The sequence below is a fragment of the Canis aureus genome, chromosome 5 (assembly GCF_053574225.1).
Source record: "Canis aureus isolate CA01 chromosome 5, VMU_Caureus_v.1.0, whole genome shotgun sequence".
NCBI classification, from domain to species: Eukaryota; Metazoa; Chordata; class Mammalia; order Carnivora; family Canidae; genus Canis; species Canis aureus.
In genome coordinates, this window is record NC_135615.1 from 70084392 (window position 1) to 70099012 (window position 14621).

Genomic DNA, 14621 nt, shown 5'->3' on the forward strand with positions numbered 1-14621 from the left:
GGGCAACTGGGCTCAATCTGGCCAGGGTCCCTCTGAGGACCCACCAGGAAGAGCCTCGGACTTGTTCCACTTGAGGACTGAAAGCTGAGGTGTTTATCCAAGATTCCAGGCTCCCTTTTTTAAGGGTTGCCCCTTGGGGGCCTCAGCTTCCCGCATTTCTAAATTGTTCCCAGCTGGAGGGCTGTGAGGCCTTCCCCAGTGAAACTGAGAGCCCTGAGACAGAAGAACATAGGCTCTGTTGATGTGGGGGAGGGAAGGCACGCAAAACTATCTTCCCAGCTGCTTCCAGTTGTGTCAGGGGCCAAGGGGATGTGGAAGGGGCACCACCAGGCTCTGTATGCATTTTGGCGGATTCCAAAAGAGGCTCCAAAAAGAATCCTGCTGCTGCCCTCCTGGTTGCCTCCCCTGGCTCATACCCCTGGCTCTCACTGGGAACCAGAATTTCTGCTGTGCAGTTGTAGTGGAAGTGCAGGGCCATCCGTGCTGTGTGTGTGTGTGTGTGTGTGTGTGTTGTGTTGAAAGTGCTGTATAGGGGCAGCCTGGGTGGCTCAGCGGTTTAGCGCCGCCTTCAGCCCAGGGCCTGATCCTGGAGACCTGGGATCGAGCCCCACCTCAGGCTCCCTGCATTAGAGCCTGCTTCTCCCTCTGCCTGTGTCTCTGCCTCTCTCTCTCTCTCTCTCTGTATCTCTCATGAATAAATGAATAAAATATTTAAAAAAAAGTGCTGTATAGCCCCTGCCTTGTTCTCAGAAGGACCAGGTGCTTCTCAGAGTGCTTGTGTGGAGCCATGGCAGTTCCTGCTCACAGATAGTTCACAGATAGGGGCTCTGTGAGCCCTGGAGTTCCTTCATGTTGCTTCCCTGCTTAGGATCATCCAGGCAGCTGCTGGGCCTCCTGAGATGCTGGAATGCAGTTTGGCTGCCTGGGTTTCTCTGGGGGGCCCTGGCAGGGCCACAGTAGGACTGGCCTCTGCCCCGACTCCTGCCCCATCCTGGTGGCCATCTCTCCTCTCTCCACTCATCCTTCCCAGCCCTCTCTCTTCCCCCCTCAGTGTGGCTCCCCTTCATGTCTGCCACCATTTTGGCCTTCCGTCTGCCTCGAACCCTCCATCGCTCTTTGTGTCCTTCCTCCTCCAGCCTCGTTTCCACCTCAAGAGCCAGTTTTAAAAACCGACTCTTATAAAAAGGTTTTAATTACAAACACGCTATAAAGAGACATTAAAAGTTGGAAAGAGGAAAAAAAAAAGAATAATCCTGTCACTCTAACTCAGCAGCTGTGGTCAATTTTGGTTATTTCCTTTCAGTCTTCTCAAAATGAATTTCTAAACATATCATCCTATACTTTGATCTTATATTCTGCTTTTTAATTTTAATAATAAATCCTTCTGCTGGCTTCCAATGTCAAAGCAAATATCAAAGCACCTTTGCAGTGGCCTACAAGGCCCTACGTGACCTGCCTACCTACCCCGCCTCCCACAGGTGCCCAGTGGTGCACCCTCCTTCCAGATACTTCTTTCCTCTGCCCATCACTCTGCTCTCGCTACAATGGGAGCTTACCTTTCCTGAAGATGCTGAGGCCTCAGGGCCTTCACACTGGCTATTCCTATGCCTGGAATCTCTTCTCCCAAGTCTGCATGGATCACTTCTCACCCCCAAATTTGAAGGATCACTTTGTCAGTCAAGGCTATCATGTCCACCCTCCCTAAATGGCAGCACCTCCCAACTGCACTCCCAATCTGTTACCCAATTTTTCACTCTAACATTATTGGGAAACAACTCTATTGCACTCATGTTGGGCAGACACCTTTACCTGTGATTTTCTCAACCATCGCCTGGAGGGACATTTTGGTTGAAGTGGAATTGCTGGGTTCAAAGGTGTGTACATTTAAAATTTCTATGGCAGGGATCCCTGGATGGCGCAGTGGTTTAGCGCCTGCCTTTGGCCCAGGGCGCAATCCTGGAGACCAGGAATCGAGTCCCACGTCGGGCTCCCTGCACGGAGCCTGCTTCTCCCTCTGCCTGTGTCTCTGCCTCTGTGTGTGTGTGTGTGTGTGTGTGTGTGTGTGTCTATCATGAATAAATGGATAAAATCTTTAAAAAATAAATAAATAAAATTTCTATGGCATTGGCAACTCGCTCTATACTAAGGCTTCACCAATGAGTACTACTACCAGTGGCACCTGACAATGCTTTCTCCCCTTATTTGCCTAATTTTTGCCCATTTGATAAGCAACCTGCATCGTATTGTTTTAATCTGCATTTTCCTTATTAGAACTCACATTGAGCATCTTTTCATACACTTATTACAAGTTTATATTTCTTCCTGGAATTTTATTTTTCGTATCCTTTTCTCATTTTTCTATTGGATTATTCATCCATTTTTTATTGATTTATGAGTTCTTTGTATGCTGTGGATCTATTTAGCCCAAAGTAGATTTTACCATTATCTAGTTCTAGCCAAGTACAGGTTTCCAGGGGTCTTCACTTCCATAGTACCACCTAATCTATGGATGTCAAAGATCTCACCCACTGGTTTAGGAGGAGGAGTAAAAGTCTTAAGTCACTTCAATAGGGGAGGCATTGGTAGGACTAAGTGTGGACAGAGATCCTCAGCAAAATCCCAGGACAGCGGTGAGCATCACTTCTTTTGAGCACTCCAGACAACTGTCAGTGAAGGCCCTGGCTGGAGAGTGAATAGCTGAATGGCCTAAGTGGCCTGGAGCACCTACATAAGTGGCCATAGAAGATCTGCCGGTAAAGGCGCAGCCCCCACAAAGCTCCCAGGCAGTGAGGTTAGAGGGTGTGGCCATCTTTGGGCACTGACTCCTTTGTGGCCCTGGAGGCCTGGTACCCTCATCCTAGTCCCCCTTGACCTCTTCCAAGGTCATGTCTGATCCGACTCTCTTTCTCCCTCTCCGCCCCATCTCTCCATTGATTGCTCTAGGTAGCACCTGGTCTGGGTCTTCTCTGTCCTCTTTGCAATCTATAGTTAATTTATAAACTCTACCTCCAGCTTCCTTCAGGATCTACCCTTTTGATTTTCAAGAGCATTTTTCTTCAGCAAAAGCAGCTTCTTGCAGATCAAAGGCTCTGCCTTTCAAAAATGTGGTTTCTTATGTGGGCTTCAGCAGATGATCCGGAAAGTTAAAAAACAATGCCATCTGAACGTTGGCTCTTTCTCTCTCTTTATATTCCCGATATAAAAGCACTAATTCTCCTGGAGGTAAAGTGGAACCTCTGATTGACGTGAGGAAGTGGAAAAACTAAGAGCAAAATTGTTATTTTTGAGATATATACTTGCGGCATTACTGCATGTTCACGGCAGGCTTGTTTTCCCCAGTCTGTTACTTGTCTTTCAACTTGGCTCTTGTGGTCTCTGTCATTCTGAAGATGTAGTCAAATCTATCCACCTTTCCTACTTTTCTTCTAAAGCTTTCATGGGTTTTTTTCATATTCAGTTCTTTAAATCAACGGTACTTTGTATGTGTGTAAGGCAGAGTTCAGATTTTTTATCTTTCAAATCAGAGAGCCATTTGTCCAAATGCCATTGATTACATAGTCTATATTTTCCTTGTGGGTTTGAAATGCTACCCTTAAGACAGATAAACAGATAGGCAGACAGTCTCTCTTTTGCTATCCTGCCTGCCGATCCCTTGTGGTGTAGTCAATAAATTCCCATCTCCTTAAAAAAAAAAGATAGATAGGATGAAGAAAAGAAAGAAAGGGAGAAGGAAGGAAAGAGAGAAAAAAAAAGAAGAGAGAAAAGAAAGAAAAAAAAGAAAGAAATTCTCTTGTTTTATAAGTATTTTTATTTCTGGCTCATTTTTATTCATTAAAATTATTTTTTCTTGTGGAGAAAGAGGGAAATGGGAGTTACTGCTTAATGGGGACAGAGTTTCAGTTTGGGAAGATGAAAGAGTTCTGGAGATGGATGGTGGTGATGGTTGCACAACAGTGTGAGTGTACGTAATGCCACTGAACTTTATACGTAAAAATGGTTAAAATGGCAATTTTATGTATATTATACTACAATAAAAAATTCTAAAAAAATTTTTTTTGGATCTTCTAATCTTGTGTATTTTTTCTTCCTGTTAGACTTGAGAATCAGGTTGTTAAATTCCATAAAAAGTACCTTTGATATTTTGATTGAAATTACATTAAATTTATAGGTTACTTTGGGGATAACTGACATTTTTTAAAAATTTATTTATGATAGTCATACAGAGAGAGAGAGAGAGAGAGGCAGAGACACAGGCAGAGGGAGAAGCAGGCTCCATGCATAGGGAGCCCGACGTGGGATTCGATCCCGGGTCTCCAGGATCGCGCCCTGGGCCAAAGGCAGGCGCCAAACCGCTGCGCCACCCAGGGATCCCCTGACATCTTTATAATACTGAGCTTTTCCACCCAGGAACATGGTGTCTTTCCATTTATTCAGATCATTTTTAAAATATTCTTCAGTAAAGTTTTATAATTTTATTCATATCAGCTTATTCCTAGATATATGATGGCTTTAGTCGCCACTATGAATGGAATCATGAGTATAGCACAGGGGCTGTCACTCAGGTCTGTCCTCAGCCCAGCCCCTGGGATGAATGACTGGATCCAAAAGACACATGAGTCAGGAAGTAAAAACTGTCATTTCATTTAAAGCCTCTGCAATAGGCAGCAGGTGTATCCAAGCGAACTGAGCCGCAGAGGCTGGCAAGGTCAAGAGGAAGGACCTTCAGGATCAGAGAAAGCCAAGTTTATCACCTGTGTGGTCAGGAAGAGGGAGAAACTGAGATGATGAAGGTTGGGACCTATGCTCACCTTGAATACTGATGTGCCCCAAATGCCTCTTTCATTCTGCAGAGCAGATTGTGGCTTTGGAGCCAAGAGACCTGAGTTTGAACCCTGGCTCTGTCATTACTAGCTCAGTGGCTTTGGGCCACTGATTTTGCTGCTCAGAAACTAAGTGTCCTCACCAGCAAAATAAGAGTGTAATGTAATTCTAATTACATATTTAGTTGTTGGATCATTTGTCTGTCCCCTCCCCCACCCCCACCGACCTGTAACTCTACATGGGCAGGTACCAATTCATCAATGTGCAGGGCTACTTCTAGCCCATCCAGTGCTTTTGAAGGAATTAGGAAAAGGCACCCTTCTGAGCAGACACAGCTTTGTGAATCCAGTCTGGTGATTGGCCTGTTGGCTGGATCTTGGCTCCCACTTGTCTCTCAACTGAGTGCCCTTGTGTAGTGAGTGACCTGCCCCAGTTTGTATACATAGTGCTTGGCACAGGCCTGGCAACATGAGAGGTATTCAAGGAATTCATCGAATAGATAGATGATTAGATGTGGGGGCTTAGGGAGAAGGAGATGAGGGAACCCCTAAGGGGTTCTCACTTGAGCTCAAAAAGAAGTCCTCTGCTTCCAGATATAAAATAACACAGATTATTCCAAGTACTTTATCTCTCTTAATTCTACAGGTGCTGGGGATGGTGTCCACTAGCACCTAGGCTGTGACCTCTACAGGAATGGTTCAATCTGATGATCTGGTGGGATGGAAACCCCAGGTCTTAGGAAGCCTCCAAGAAGCATCCTCACTCAGGGAAGAAGAAGGAGACTGACTTGGTAACAAAACTGTGAGCAATCTAGGGAAGTGAAGACGAAGAGTAGATGAAGAATCACTGGTATGGGAGGGGGTACTTTCTGAGGAGGGGAAAGAATGTGGTGACCTGGGATCCCTGGGTGGCGCAGTGGTTTGGTGCCTGCCTTTGGCTCAGGGCGCGATCCTGGAGATCCAGGATCGAGTCCCACGTCGGGCTCCCGGTGCATGGAGCCTGCTTCTCCCTCTGCCTGTGTCTCTGCCTCTCTCTGTGACTATCATAAATAATAAATAAACCAACATTAAAAAAAAAAAAAAAAAGAATGTGGTGACCTGAAGGATGAGGAGGATCCAGACACAAGAAGTGTGTCTGGAACATGCTTGGATGTTGGATGGAATGTGCAAAAGTCCTGACACTGGGGATGGGTTGCTTAGCCCCCCTGGGGAGCTGAGTATTGGCCAATTTGGCTAGTCCTCCATGCCTCATTTCATAAACTTTTCAATAATTAGATGCCCTTTGGGATTTTTCTACACTACCTTCGTCTTTCTGAACTTTGTGAGGTTCAAATAACTGAGACATACCCTCACTATACCACCATCTCCCCGACATGTACTTGGTCTCTTCATATAGGGCCAGCCTAGGTTTGACTGGGTCATCTCACCAAGACCAATAAGAGTCCTAACTCCAAAAAAAAAAAAAAAAAAAGGGTCCTAACTCCAGGGCAGCTCTGGTGGCTCAGCGGTTTAGCACCGCCTTCAGCCCAGGGTGTGATCCTGGAGACCCGGGATCAAGTCCCATATCAGGCTCCCTGCATGGAGCCTGCTTCTCCGCTGCCTATGTCTCTGCCTCTCTCTCTCTGTGTCTCTCATGAATAAATAAATGAAATCTTAAAAAGAAAGAAAGAAAGAAAGAAAGAAAGAAAGAAAGAAAGAAAGAAAGAAAGAAAGAAAGAAGAAAGAAAGAAAGAAAGAAAGAAAGAAAGAAAGAAAGAAAGAAAGAAAGAAAGAAAGAAAGAAAGAAAAGAGTCCTAAATCCACCATGTATTGGCTGTGGTCTTTGACAATCCTCACAGCCTCCTTCTCCATCCATAAAATGGGGATGAGAAAATTGACCTCACTAAGTTGTTGGGAAGATTCTGTCCTCAATAATAAAGGCAAATAGTGCAAGAATAAAGGGGAGACAATTAAAAACTCCAGGAAAAGGGCACATGGGTGGCTCAGTTTGTTAAGTGTCTGACTTTGATTTCAGCTGAGGTCTTGATCTCAGGGTGGTGAGTTCAGGCCCCAGTTGGGATCTATACTGGATGTGAAACTTACTTAAAAACAAACAAACAAACAAACAAACAAACAAAAAACAACCTCTAGGAAAAACATAAAGATGTAGAAAGAAGGAAATATACAAGCCCACTTCTTAACTCAGCAATGAAGAATGTTTAGATGGTGAGGGTAATCCTTAAGCTTTTAATTTCTTTTTCATGTCTTTCTGTGCTGGCCAGAACTACCAGTGCAACACTGAACAAAAGCAGTATTAGTAGGCAACCTTGCTTTGTTCCTGACTTTAAAGGGAATGGTTCGCATATGCATCATCAAGTATGAATGCTAGCTTAAGCAGCTGTGGGAATAGTGAAATCTGAATCCTCACAGAACCTCTGATCTTTTTCTTCTTGCAACTAAACAGTGGTTTTCATGCTTCAACCATTCCAAGATTCCACAGTCCCAGTGCAATGAAGTTTAAGCCTTTTAAAAGCCTAGCATTCAAGGCCTCTTACCCTTTCCCAATTCTGAGTCTTTAGGATTTACCCACTCATCCCATTCCAGATGTCTGGACATTCCAGAACACACCCTTCATGAGATCTTAAATTCTATCTCAGAATATCTGTCCTTTGCGTTCTTGCCTGCCTGCTTTTCTCCTTGTCTGGAATACCCTTCCCTTCACGTACTTACTCCCACTTATCTTTGAAAAGCCAACTTACCTCATTAAGGAAACTTGCCTTCCGCCCACTCCAGCACTCGGCATAAGATTCATTTATAGTCTGGGGACACAGGTCCCAACACATACTAGGGTCTTTATGTATGTGTCTGTTGAATAAACACATATGAACTCCTGACTAAGACTTTAGGTTACCGAAAGGAAGGAAGTCCTGTTCTTCCAACAAATCCAGACTGTGCTTTTGCTTCAGCCTCCAAACTCCCACACATGTTCAAAAATGTTGTCTTCTGCCTTTATACTTGATCAGCAGTTTGGCTCAAAATAAAATACTTGAGTCACACTTTCTTTCCTTGCTGACTTTGTAGGTGGTGCTCTATTGAGTTTGAATGCTGGATGCTGCCATGAAGAAGTCAGAGGCCAGCCTGGTATCCACCCCCTTGTAAATGACTAGTTTGCTTTGGTTAAGCTGCCCAAAGGATTTTTTTTATAACTTTGAAATCTTATACCTTTATTAGGACATATTTGATATTGATCATTATGGATCAGTTTTCCTGGGTCTCATTACCTTTTCAATGTCTCCATTTTTCCAAGACATTTTCTTGAATATATCTTGAAATATTTGTTTGATGCCATTTTTTGGTTTACTTTTTCTGTTACGTGTATATGGTCTCTGTCATTTTCTCTCATCATTTAAACTTAAAAAAAAATCTTTTCATTCCATTTCTCTCATGTTCTCATTTCTATCCTCTGTCCCCTGTAGTGTTTCAGCAGAGTCTGTGCTCTTTGGCACTACATCCACGCTAACTTTTATTTCTGTGTTATTGTAATTTTCCTGAATCCTGACAGCTTGTTTTACTTCCTTTGGTGTTTTTGCTTTTATTTCTGTGAGCTCTTCTATCTCTTCTCTGTACTCTTGTTTAGTAGAAATAAGCCCTTGGCATAGTGTGTGGTGTATAGTGGGAATTTTGTGAAGTTCCTCTTCATTATCAAGGCGACTACTTTAATTTTCTTGTATTTTCTGCCAGGCTTTCATCAAGTCAAGATGAATTTTTTGCATACTTGTGATCATGCTTCAAATCCAATTTTGCAGTATGCTTGTAAACCTAACTATTATAAGCATTAGTTTCCACACTTTTGTAAGTATTTGACAGTGGCACACCATGCCATTGAATCAACGTGTCATTATTTAGGTGACCATTCTTCTGCTACTGGACATTTTGTAGTGTTACAAATAATTTCCTATTGAATTATATATTCTATGTTATTGTTGCTTTCATTTGTACCTCATTTTTATTTCCTAATGCAAGTTGAATGTTCTTCCATATTTACTTACTACTTCTATTTCCTCATTTGAATTGCTTGCTCGTGACCTTTGTCCGGACAGGTATCTCTTAGCAACCTATTTTTCATTGGTGGGTATGAAATCCTTACATAATATAGACATTAACCACTTGCCATTTTCCCCATTCCCAGGTGACATTTACATTTTACTTACTTTTCTAACACTCAAAATTTGGTGTTTTACCTATTAGTCTTTGCATTTGTGATTTCTTTGACTTAGTACGTTGTTTATCCAACAAATACAGTGTGAGGACCTGGTACATATGACAGGTGCATGGAGAGGTTTGGAGTGGGGGAGTAAAGGACACCCCAGTTCCTGATTTCCAGTTAAGTTGGGGATGCAGACATGAAAACAATCACAGTGTTGTCCCAGTAAGGGCTAGAACTGTGAGGATTGCAATGGCAGCTGCAGCAACAGCCAATTGAGCTAGCTCTCTGCATCCAGCCCCTTTCCAAGAACTTGCATACAATATCTCATTTAAACCTCACAACAGCTCTGTGACTTATAGGAGGAGGAGGATCTTCAAAATCATTACAGTTAGGGAGAATGATCTTCAGACTGCTAACGTGACTTATCCACGCTCCAACTGTTACTAAGAGTTGAAGTCAGTATTTGAAATCAACCAGTTAAGACTGTAGAGCTTGTGTTATTAACCACACTACCAAACCAACTCCCAGGGGCAGGGTGGTGATGGCAGCAGTGATAGTGATAGAGTTGCCCATCAAGGAAAGCCTCCTGGAGGAGATGAGTCAGCACTGAGAAATAAAGGGTGAAGACAATTTCACCATCAGGCAAAGGATTGTGGAGGAATGAGCACCACCCAATTGTGGTCCGTTGAATCAAATGTATTGTGTGATATAAGGAGAAGCAGATTTGCCCCCTGAGAGACTGTAAGTTGGCCAATAGCCAGCCTCAAAGTACAGGTGGTTCTTTCCTAACCCACATTTTACTGTCTGTAATAAACTGTCTGTTTATTCCCCGCAGTCTCCATGTCAGGTGCTGGGGACACAGAGGTAAACAAGACACTCAAGACACCTGCCCCATGGAGTTTATATTCAAGGTGGGGGAAATAGACAAGAAAGAAAACGTACTGAATGTTTGTTCTTGCCCAATGTTCTTAAAAATTCCTTTTCTACATTTTGATTATTCCTTATATCTCAAGTTCCTTCTTCCCAAAGCAGAAGCCTGCCTTCTTTGAAGCAAGGGCGCAGGCATGTGACCCACTTTCCTTCAATCCCACTCACCCATCGGAGATACCAAGAAGGCGGTGAGCTCTGAGTGGGATCAGATGCATGTGGGGCACACCTTTTGCTGGCCTGGTGGCGGCCAACGCAGTATGGTTCTGGAGTCAGTGACAGTGGCAGCAGCTCCCTCGTCGGTCCGATTTTATAGTGTGCTTCTTGGAGATGCCCCTGCGAAGCTGCGTCTAGAGCCTGTTTCTCTATCATCCGATAAGCCTAACATCCCTAAGTAAATTCCCTTTCTAATTAAACTGGCCGGAATAGATAACTGAGAGGCTAAGAGATTAGCCCAGGGTTCCCCAGTGGTAGTTCTGGGACCAAACCTAGGAAAGGAAGAATCCAGACCCTGATCTCCTATCCTAGGTACCGCTGGGGTGATACCCCACCTGGTGGGATCAGGCCGAAAGGGTTTGCTGGCACCCTCACATGATCATCCATGCTCAGCCTGGGCAGAACAACATGACTGCCTCCCCTCCTTGTATCTTCCTTGAGGACTGCAAGGTGATGTGTATTGGGATGGGACTGTGTCTTTTTAAAATTTTATTTTCTATTTTTTAAAAGATTTTATTTTTAAGCAGTCTCTACACCCAACACGGGGATCGAACTCACAACCCTGAGATCAAGAGTTGCATGCTCTACAACCGAGCCAGCCAGGCACCCCAGATTGTATATTCTTATTAATAGTATTGTTATACAATTATATATCCATCTTATACTCAGAAATAAGTAAGGGGCTAGAGCCCAAATGGACTTGTCCCAGGAAGGGAAGAAGGAGAGAAATAATCTAGGGTGTGCGGCCTTGGGGTTGTGAGCCATCCCGACCCCGCATTATCTATGTGAAGGAGCCTGGCTCAATGCCCCTAGAAGCCAGATTTATGCCCTTTGACGTCACTGTTAAGACTAACTGCACAAGGGGAAATGGGGGCTCCTGCCACCGATTCAGATTCTGCTTTAATTAAATCAGATCTTGTCCAGGGAGACAAAATAACTCGCCAAGAGCACTGAACTGGTGGCAGGGGGAAGTCAATTGCACAGAAATGGCTTATCTACCAGGCCAGCCTGTTAGCGGTGCAAGGCAAGAGAGAGGTGTTTTTCTGTTGGATGCATTTCTTTGCATTTTCCAAGGCTGGCAGATCAATAGCTACAAACAGCTAAAATAAAGTTTCGTCTTTGCTCTCCATACCCTCTGACAGGAGATGACGGGCCACTGGATAACTCAGGTTCCCATCAGATGTTACTGCTGTCAGCAACTGCTGTCCATGACCTACTCGGAACAGCCTTCAAAGGTGAGGGCTACTGTGCCTTTTTCAGAGATATGAAAACTGAGCCTTGGAGAGGGACATCATGACCCAGAGTCCCAGAGCTTATCCTTGGCCTTAGGCCTCTGTGCCTGCAAGGTGTTTGTTATCACAAGCTAGGTTATTGCCATTGTCAATTCCCCAGGCTAGAGAGTAATCGTGACCCTCAGAGAGGGAATGTTGCTTGCTCAAGGTTACAGAGCTAGTGGATGGCAGGGCTGGATTTAGAAGCCGGCTCGTGGGATCACAGAACCCCCTGCTAGGAGAGCTCATTGGCCTGGGCTGGTCTGGCCCCTGCATGCCTGCCCTGGAATCAATGGGAGATGGGCATCAAGACTCGTGTTCCTCTGAGAACCCCTGGAGGGAGAAGCAGGCTCCTTCCCCATCCACAGTAGCAAGGGCATCAATTCCTGGCTCTGGAAGGATCTACTCCCCAAAGCTGCAGCTCTATTTTTAGCCTTGAATCCATCAATAAGTGGAGCCTGGCAGAGCAGGCAAACTCCTGGCTGCCTGGTATTAATAAGAAGAGAGAATGGGACTGTTTATTAAGCGCTTTCTGTGTGCTGGGCATTATGCAAAGTGCTTAACATGGATTATCGGCCTAAATCTTTACAACATTCCTATGAAACAACTACTATTATTATCATTTTATAAATAAGGAAAATGAGGCTCAAAGATGTTAGGGGATTTGCTTGAGACCACACAGCTGATAAACTGCAGAGTCAGGATCCAAAGGCAGGTCACACCCAAGTCTGTGGGACCCTGAGTCCATGCACTTTCCTCCTTACCGTTTTGTCCAATAGAACAGGCCCCTGGCTGTGGGGCAGCCTGGCCGGTGAGGGGGTGAGGGGCTGGGGCAGGGCAGGCTGGCTGCAGCAACCAGGATACTAGGAGGTGCTGTGAGGCCAGAAGGAGCCAAAAGCTCCAGCTGCTTGTGCTGTTGGTTGGTTTCTGTCACTGAGAAGAGAAACCCAGGCCTGGGAGTCCCCAGATGGAGAAAGGCTGGAAGAGCATTGTGGGCAGAAAGAAGAGCTTAGGCAAAGGCAAGGAGATATGAAGTGAGGCTGGTTCAGGGCATAGTGAATAGTCTGGTAGGATTTGGGCAGAGAAGGAAGATAAGGTCAGGAGGTGGGCAAGATCCCAAAAGCTCTTCAATCCCAGTCAGGGAGTCTCCGTATTCTGGATCCTGGAAGGACTAGGGGTGGAAGAGTGGCATTGTCATGTCTGAGCTTCAGAGCAGGGGGTGGATTTGAGAAAAAGGCCGGGGAGAGGGAGACAAATGGCTATCCCCACTACTAACAGTAATAACAGCTTCCATTTGTTGAACACCTGCTATGTGTGGCTGGCCTCATATTAGGCCCTTTTCATAAGCGATCACCTAATATACAGGGCAGGTGCTCCAACCGTGGTGGCTCTGTGAACGCTTTTGTTATTCCTCTTTTACAGACGAGGAAACAGAGGCTTTGTGAGGTCAAGTGACCACCCAGGGCCACCAGAACGGGAATCTCCAGAGACCTTGGTGCCATGCTGGCCAGATAGGAGGGTGCAGAGTAATAAACAGTCTCTGGCAAAAGGACATTTATCTGAGGTCTCAGGAATGGAGACGATAAGGTAGTTTTCAAAGATAACAGAGATGAAAAAAATTTTTTCCCTTTAAATCAGTTTATTCTCACACTGAGGATAGCAGTAATGTTACTAAGGTTACAAAGTGCTTCTGGGCTGAAACCAGTAGAAAGCCTCAGTCAGGGGAGAGGGCATTGTGTCTGCAAGGCAGTGGCTAGGGGTGGGATAGAAGGGCAGGGTCTCAAGTTCTGTGAGTCCAGCAGCTCTGAGGTCTCCCCTGATCAGAGGTGTGGCCAAGGCTCAGGGTTCGGAGGCCCAGTAGCAAGTTGCAGAGGTGAGTGAAGGAGGGGGTCGGTCTGAGTCCCAGCTGCATCTGACATCAGCAAGGTCAAAGTCTCTAAGGAGGGGGAAATATACCACCACCACCACTGCCACCACCAATAATGAGGACATGTGAAAATGTAAAGAGACACAGGAGTCCGCTAGAAGAGCTCCCAGTGGCCCAAGCTGGAATAGTTTGAGCAACAAAATAAATACGGCAGTGTTGGGCCACAACCCGAAGTATGAAATAAATATCCATGAGTCCATACTGATATTAATAAATGATTGGATAAATGGTATAAATAAGTGATTGAAAAAAGACAGATCTCCCATATGGAATTCCAAATAATTTATGTAGATATTCCACCCTCCAGGAGGTGGCTCATAGCTCCCCACTGCTTATGTGTGGGCTGCACACAGTGACTTCCTTCCTAAGAGAACTGTTGGGGAACAGAGTTTCCTCAAACATGATCAAGGTCAACATCAACAGTGATAAGTCATGTCAATATGATGTATGTCCATCCTCAGTCCCTGGCAGCCTTGGAAAAGGTCCACTTTTCATAAAACAAGCATACCCACCTGGGGTAGCCACAGCTCCGGTTCATTCCTGGCTGTCTGTCCACAACCCTGCAGGATGGGGATGAGGAGCCCTAGAGGACCCGACGTTGCCTAAGTGGCTGGGAGCTCAGGAGCATGGGAAATGTGGTCACTTCAGCTGCAACCAGGACTTCGAGGGGCCACCACATCCAGGGGTGTCTCGGGAGGGTACACTCGACCGGGAGAAATTAAAGCACACACGTTATAAGGTTAAGGATAACTACTAAAGATTAGAAACAGGAAAATCTAATTTCCAATCTTCGGAGGAAAATAAAGGGACTAAGTGTGATTTGATAAATCCTAAAGAAGGCAAAAAGGAACACAAAAGGAAGCGGGGAATTTGTAATAAGAAAGGATATGCAGCCAGAGTAGAAATAAGACCAAGTGTATCAGTAGTCCCAGACATATGACTAGGTTAAACACATCGATGAAAGGCAAAGATGCTCTGATGGGAATTCTAAAGTCTAGCTATATGTCATGTACAAGAGGTGTGGTGAAAAGCAGAACTTCACATAAAGGTTAAAAATAAAAGGGTAGAGGGACGCCTGGGTGGCTCAGCGGTTGAGCATCTATCTGCCTTCAGCTCAAGGCGTGATCCCCGGGTCTTGGGATCAACTGCTGCATCGAGGTCCCTGCATGGAGTCTGCTTCTCCCTTTGCCTATGTCTCTCCCTCTCTCTCTGTGTCTCTCATGAATAAATAATTAAAATCTAAAAAAAAAAAAAGTGGGGGTAGAAAAATTATA

At 44.9% G+C, this 14621-nt stretch overlaps 1 protein-coding gene across 19 annotated transcripts in view; it reads left to right on the forward strand.

Moving 5' to 3' along the window:
• Positions 1 to 14621, forward strand: part of SPOCD1 (SPOC domain containing 1) — a 76950-nt gene that overhangs the window by 24261 nt on the left and 38068 nt on the right. For 10 of the 19 annotated variants that reach the window (XM_077898731.1, XM_077898730.1, XM_077898728.1 and 7 more), the window contains 5 exons: positions 5467 to 5622; positions 7881 to 7954; positions 9842 to 9917; positions 10036 to 10124; positions 11292 to 11384. In XM_077898731.1, the coding sequence (XP_077754857.1) occupies positions 9847 to 9917; positions 10036 to 10124; positions 11292 to 11384 (253 nt within the window). In that variant the 5' untranslated portion in view covers positions 5467 to 5622; positions 7881 to 7954; positions 9842 to 9846. Of the gene's footprint in view, positions 1 to 5466; positions 5623 to 5654; positions 5671 to 7880; positions 7955 to 9841; positions 9918 to 10019; positions 10125 to 10461; positions 10600 to 11291; positions 11385 to 14621 lie in introns of those variants that run through there. The other 9 variants (XM_077898719.1, XM_077898715.1, XM_077898717.1 and 6 more) reach the window with 9 other exon arrangements.